Source organism: Hylobates moloch, unplaced genomic scaffold (genome assembly GCF_009828535.3).
Source record: "Hylobates moloch isolate HMO894 unplaced genomic scaffold, HMol_V3 SCAFFOLD_15, whole genome shotgun sequence".
Taxonomy (NCBI): domain Eukaryota; kingdom Metazoa; phylum Chordata; class Mammalia; order Primates; family Hylobatidae; genus Hylobates; species Hylobates moloch.
Genome location: NW_026652290.1, coordinates 92,959,195 through 92,965,428, shown reverse-complemented (window position 1 = coordinate 92,965,428; position 6,234 = coordinate 92,959,195). Strand labels below are relative to the sequence as shown.

The 6,234-nt window shown below is 45.6% G+C and overlaps 1 protein-coding gene across 1 annotated transcript; it reads left to right on the top strand.

Moving 5' to 3' along the window:
• Positions 1-3,580: 3,580 nt before the first annotated feature.
• On the top strand, positions 3,581-5,114 carry IGFL4 (IGF like family member 4). The gene is made up of 3 exons (XM_058428125.1): positions 3,581-3,609; positions 3,834-3,892; positions 4,503-5,114. The coding sequence occupies exons 1-3, from the start codon at positions 3,581-3,583 to the stop codon at positions 4,796-4,798; spliced, it is 384 nt and encodes a 127-aa protein (XP_058284108.1). The 3' UTR covers positions 4,799-5,114.
• Positions 5,115-6,234: the final 1,120 nt, after the last annotated feature.

The window sequence follows — 6,234 nt, the reverse complement described above, 5'->3', positions numbered from 1 at the left end:
CTGGCCAACATGGTGAAACCTCTGTCTCTACAAAAATACAAAAATTAGCTGGACATTGATAGCGGGTACCTGTAATCCCAGCTATTAGGGAGGCTGAGGTGGGAGAATCACTTGAACCCGGGAGGCAGAGGTTGCAGTGAGCCCAGATCATGCCACTGCACTCTAGCCTGGGTGACAGAGCAAGACTTCGTCTCAAAAAAAAAAAAAAAAAAATAGATAATAGATAGCAGAAACATCCTGAGAGAACCCCAGGGTAAGGCCAGGGAGAGGAAAGTGCTATTTTAGTGCATCGGATTGTATTTGTAAAGATGAGCACAACAATATTTACTACCCCACATTCTCTTCTGCAATGTGACCTTGCCAAGTCCCCTATCAGACGTGGAATCTAATTACCCTCCATTGAATCTGGGTTGGCTCTTCTTTTGCATAAGAAGGTTTCAGAGGTGATACTGCGTGTCTTCCCAGGCTAGGTCAAGATAGGTCACATAGTGTCCTGAGATGCTTCCACTGAGAACCCAGCCACCAGTCTCTAAGTAGCCCAAGGCACAGGGACAGGCCATGTCTGAGTGATTTTTTTTTTCTTTCAAGGCTTTTCACTACACAAACATCCTTGAAAAGAGGGTGGAACAAAAGGACAGTGAAAGCCTCACTGCCAGGCTGGCAAAAAGAGAGACAAAAGACAGTTTCTTATTCAGAGGAATAGAGAGTGACCAGAGTAGCAGCATTTGCGCCTCTGTCAGAGGCATTTGAACCAGGGCAACTCCAGCTTGAGTAGGGTTTGGGTAAAATAAAGCTGACACCTACTGGGCTGCAGATGATAAGGCCTTCTAAGTGACAGGATGAGATAGGATACAGGTCATAAAGCCCTTGCTGATTTTAAAAAAAAAAAAAAGGTTACAGTAAAGACACTGGGGCCAGGCACGGCGGCTCACACCTGTAATCTCAGCACTTTGGGAGGCTGAAGTGGGCAGGCCACCTGAGGTCAGGAGTTCCAGACCAGCCTGGCCAGCAGGGTGAAACCCCCCTCCTGATCTATCAATTTTTTAAATGGACAATGTTTTTTGTATCTTTTCCTTAAGTCATAAGGATATTCTTAATGTTTTCTTCTAGAAAATGTATAGTTTAACTTTTTATATCTAGATCATTTTGGAGTTAAATTTTGTAGGAAGTGTAAGCTTTGGTAGAAGATTTTTTTTCATATGCATACCCATTGTCCCACACCATTTGTTGAAATGACTATCTTTTCCCACATTGAATTGCTTTTGCATCTTTGTCAAAAGTCAATTTGCCATATTTGTTTGGGTTTATTTCTGAAATCTTTTCTGCTCCATTGATCTATGTGTCTCTCTACTTGCCAGTACTATACTGTCTTCATTGCTGTAGCTTGAGTAATTGTGAAATTGGGTAGTGTGAACCCTCTAACATTTTTCATCACCCAAAATTGTTTGGGCCCTTCTTGTTTCCACTGCCTTTCTAGACAAATTCTAGAATTATTTTGCTTCTATCTGAGACAAATCCTGTTTGGGTGTTCATTGGAATTGTGTTAAATCTGTAGACAATTTGGAGAGAATTGACATCTTAGCTAAAAAGCCCCATATTCTAAACTATGACATGATATACCACTGTATATTTAGGTTTTCCTTGATTACTTTAATCACTAGTTTATAGTTTTAAGCATATATATCCTCTACATGTTCTCCTAGATTTACAGTATACCTAATTATTTCAATTTTGAGTGGGGGGGGGTATTATAAATGGCATTGTTGCCCTCTAAATTTTTGTTTCCACTTACTCTTTCCAGGAGCGAGAAATGCAATTGATTTGTGTGTGTTGGCTTTGTATTCTACAACCATCTAAATTTACTTATTAGTTCCAGGAGCTTTTGGGGTAGCTTTATGGTAACGGTTCTGCCCTAATGCCCTGGTGACCTCAGACATCGCCACGTGGGCCACATTGGTGAAATTAACTGACGCTGATGTATGTCATGGCAGAACACTCTCTGGTCTTCCCAGAACGTGAGGTCATGGGAGGCTTGTGGGGAGCTGCCACAGCGTCACTCGTCACTTCTCTATGGATAAGGGAGGCCGCCATGACACAGCTTCTCACTGCCTCTGGCTTCTGGGGAGGGATGAGGCTTTCTACCTCCCTATACCATGGAGCCACAGGCTGGATTCTCTACTCAGCAACAGGCATCCTATTATTCTTGTTCAGTCATCTGGCCCTTTTGTTTCAGTGTCACCCTGTACAAGGGACATGGTGCTGGCACCTGTGGCTACCCTTCCTTTCCCTGTCTGTGTAAGTAATAAAGTGTCTGAATCTAAAAAGGGCTTGTTTTTGTCACTAGAAGAATCTATCAGACTCACCTCTTGCTTGACAGCGGGTTCCGTGGGATTTTCTACATAGATAGTTCAATTATACGGAGATCAATTCTAGTCATCAGCTTTGGGATTTCCCTCCTTAGTCACTTATACTCTTCATTGCGGCTTTCCCTTTCAAGTCGTCATAAATTTCTTGGTTGCTGGCTCGGAGTTATAATGTGGTATTCACACTACTTAACTTGATAAACAGGAATGTAGTTCTTATAGGTCTGTTTCCTCAGCAGCTGTTCTGTGTAGGTGAGAGAATGTGTCTTGACAGGCGGGATTTCTGTTTGGATGTGTGGGAAAGGAGAAGGCATATTGATAAGTAGACAGACAGACGTATCTATGCAAATACGCAACTGCAGAAATAGGCGAGGAGAGCTAGTTTATTGCACGAAATCAATACCGAAGAATTGGACATCCAGTTAAGAGAGGAGAGAGAGGCCAGGCACGATGGTTCACACCTGAAATCCCAGCACTTTGGAAGGCTGGGGCAGGTGGATTGCTTGAGCTCAGGATTCCAAGACCAGAACATTGTAGGACCCTGACTCTATGAAAAACACAAAAAAATTAGCCAGGCCAGGAGGTGCATGCCTGTGGTCCCAGCTACTCAAGAGGCTGAGGTGGGAGGAAGGCTTCAGCCTGGGGGGCAAAGGTTACAGTGAGCCAAGATAGCACCACTGCACTCCAGCCTGGGAGACAGAGAGATACGGTGTCTCAAAAAAAAAAAAAAAAAAAAAAAAGAGAGAGAGAGAGGAAGGAGGAGGAAGAGACTCTATACTAACAATGCACTTTTACAAAGCTCTAACACCTCTGCCTTATCCTTCTTTCACCCTCCCACCCTTCTCACTGTGACACAGGGAAGAAACCAGTGGAAAATGGAGGGGCATGCTGTAATAATACCCCACATGTAATCCCATCACACAGTGAGACACACAAGAGCATTTGCTTGAACAAGGCACTCCACAGACCAAAAAAAAAAAAAAGGTGCTGCTTTCCTGTCTGTTCTATGAATCCCAGAGGTCCATCCTACACCACCTATTTTTGTTGTTGTTGTTGTTCTCCCCGGCACAGTTTTGCAGCCCCTGCTGTTCTTCTAGATTATGCTGCAACTTCACAATTTCCCCTACGTGACTCTGAAAAATTATAGACAGTGCAGGTCTGGAGATGAACTGAGACGGGGAGTAGAGGGACTCCTTGAAACTTCAGGGTGGAGGAATATGGGGACCCTAGAGACAGCCGGTGTTTGGTGAGTAGTTTGCTCTTAGATAAGCAAGAGTTAAGGAATATCTTCCAAGTGGTTTTCCCTTGGGCAGTGTTCAAAGAAAGACACTCAGCAGAGTCAAAGCTTAGACGGGTTCCTGGGTAGCCTTTATCCTGAGGATCTGAAGGGTCTGAGGAGGCAGCAGCTACTTGGAACAGGTCCAGAAGCATCTCATTAAGCTTTTGATGAATGATTTATGTTCCCTGCAGCTCTTCATGCCCGACTCTTCCCAAGAAGCCACTCCTTCTGCACACTTCCCTAAATGTTGGTAAGTTCATATCCTATATAAGCCCCTATGTAAAGTCACTGACCCATTTCCACTGCTGCTCTCTCATCCGCTGCCCTGAAGCCTAAACCATGGTGCCCAGAATTTTTGGTAAGGAGACCCCAGCCCTAGGCTAAACTAATCCCTAATGATATCGCATCCCTAATTATTTCTGAACTTCAAAGTTAATTCTCTCTTCTCTATTTAATTATTGGTGTCCCACCTCATAATCACTGCTATGTCATCTGTGACTGCATTGTAGTCTGTCTCCTGAACTGAAAATTCCAGAAGCTTAACTCTTCCCAGAGCCCTCCCTGCCTTTCCTCACCTGCCAAGCCCAGTCCCCAGGACCTGCACCCACAGCCAGTCTCAAAATCCACTCTGAGCTGTTACAGCAACCAGAGAAGCTCAGAGACATCATCTTGTGCCCCGTGGTCAAGACCTGGTGACCTCAGAATCATTCTCGCTCCCCTTCTGCTTCTCAGCTGCCGTCTTCATTTTTGAACTCCTGAGTTCAAACTCAGAAGGAGTCACGGGTGAGAAGAGATGCAGTGAGGGAGGAGAGAACAGCATTAAGGTTGGTGGGGAGGTGGTCCTAGGCTGGTCCTTGCAGCCCATCCAGCCCCGACTCTTCGAGATCCTAGACTGTGGCTATGCCAGCCAGCGCCCAGGTGTGGGGAGTGGACCTACAACCCCTTGGAGCAGTGCTGTGATGACGGTGTCATCCTAGACTTGAAGCAGACCCGGCCCTGTGGCTCCAGCTGCACCTTCTGGCCCTGCTTCCAGCACTGCTGCCTGGAGTCTTTGGGCTCTCAGAACCAGGCAGTTGTGAGGTTCAAGGTCCCAGGTATGAAGCCAGATTGCAAGTCCTCCCCTATCACCAGGATCTGTGCCCAGGTAAGGATCTGATTCCAGTCCAGGCTGTGGGAGGGGGGAGTAGGAAATGGAGTTTGGTTGTCCATGTCCCACCCAGATGTGCAGTCTCTGCTGGGTTCCATACCTTCCCATCTCTCAGTAACCATGCAACTCTGTCGTTCTCCATGTCTCTGTTCCTTCCCCGCTGCTGCTGCTACCACCCTCCCTCTTATTCCCCTCTCCCCCTTCTCTCCTTCTGCAGGAATACCACCCAAAAAGCCCTCTGTCAAGATCTGACCTCATCTAGACTGTTCTGGGGTAGCAGAGTCACAGATCACTCTAGAATCTAATATTTGGTAATTATACTGCATTGATTTTGTTGTTGTTGTTGTTGTTGTTGTTGTTGTTGTTGTTGTTGTTGTTGAGACAGAGTCTCGCTCTGTTGCCCAGGCTGGAGTGCGGTGGCACGATCTCAGCTCACTGCAACCTCTGCCTCCGGGTTCAAGCAATTCTCCTGCCTCAGCCTCCTGTGTAGCTGGGATTACAGGCATGCGTCACCACGCCTGGCTAATTTTTGTATTTTTAGTACAAACGGGGTTTCACTGTGTTCGATGTTTTTAACTATAAATATTACTTACTAAACCTCCCTTAAACTGAAAGCAGAAAACACATGTGCTATGGTTTGAATGTATCCCCAAAAGTTCATGTAGTAGAAACTTAATCTCCAATGCAACAGTGTTGGGAGGTGAGACCCTTAAAAAGCGATTATGTCATGAGGCCTCTGCCCTCATACATGGATTAATGCTGTTATTGCAGGAGTGGGTTCCTTATCACCAGAGTGACATCCTTATAAAGGATGAGTTCAGACCCCTTTCCCCTCTCATGTGCATGGGCTCTCTTGTCTTTCTGCATTCTGCCATGGGGTGACACAGCAAGAAGGCCCTTGCCAGATGCGGACCCCTGGACCTTGGACTTCCCAGCCTCCAGAACCATAAGAAACAAATCTCAGTTCTTTTTAAATTATCCAATCCACTTCTCTTATAGCATCAGAAAATGTACTAAGACAACGTGTTTGCTGAAATTGCACTGGCTTATTTGTAGGCTTTTTTAAGCTACAAAACTAAGAACAAATTTTAGTTTATTGAAACTAAATGACTGGCAAGAGAGGAAGAATGAGCAGTTCCTATGCCATGAGACCTTTGCCCTGGTCCTGCTGGTGGCCCTGCTGTGCATGAAGAGAGCTCGGGATCTGCACTGCTACAGGTGCTTGGCAGTCTCGGAAGGGAACTCCTGCCATGTGGTCATGCGCCTCTTCCAGGAGGGGATCTGTGTCTCCCAGAAAGCGAGCACCTTTCAGGAGATGAGGTCTTGCTTTGTTGGCATTTATCTTGTTTGGTGTTCTCTGAGCTTCCTGGATCTGTGGTTTGGTGTCTGACATTAATTTGGGGAAATTTTCAGTCATTATTGTTTCAAACATTTCTTCCATTCGT

What these genes read in the sequence shown, in the direction of transcription:
- IGFL4 (XM_058428125.1), top strand. Translation starts at nt 3,581, where the DNA reads ATGGGGACCCTAGAGACAGCCGGTGTTTG. An exon ending in CTAGAGACAGCCGGTGTTTG is followed by an intron (nt 3,610 to 3,833) that starts GTGAGTAGTTTG and finishes TGTTCCCTGCAG; the next exon opens with CTCTTCATGCCCGACTCTTC. An exon ending in GCACACTTCCCTAAATGTTG is followed by an intron (nt 3,893 to 4,502) that starts GTAAGTTCATAT and finishes TGGTCCTTGCAG; the next exon opens with CCCATCCAGCCCCGACTCTT.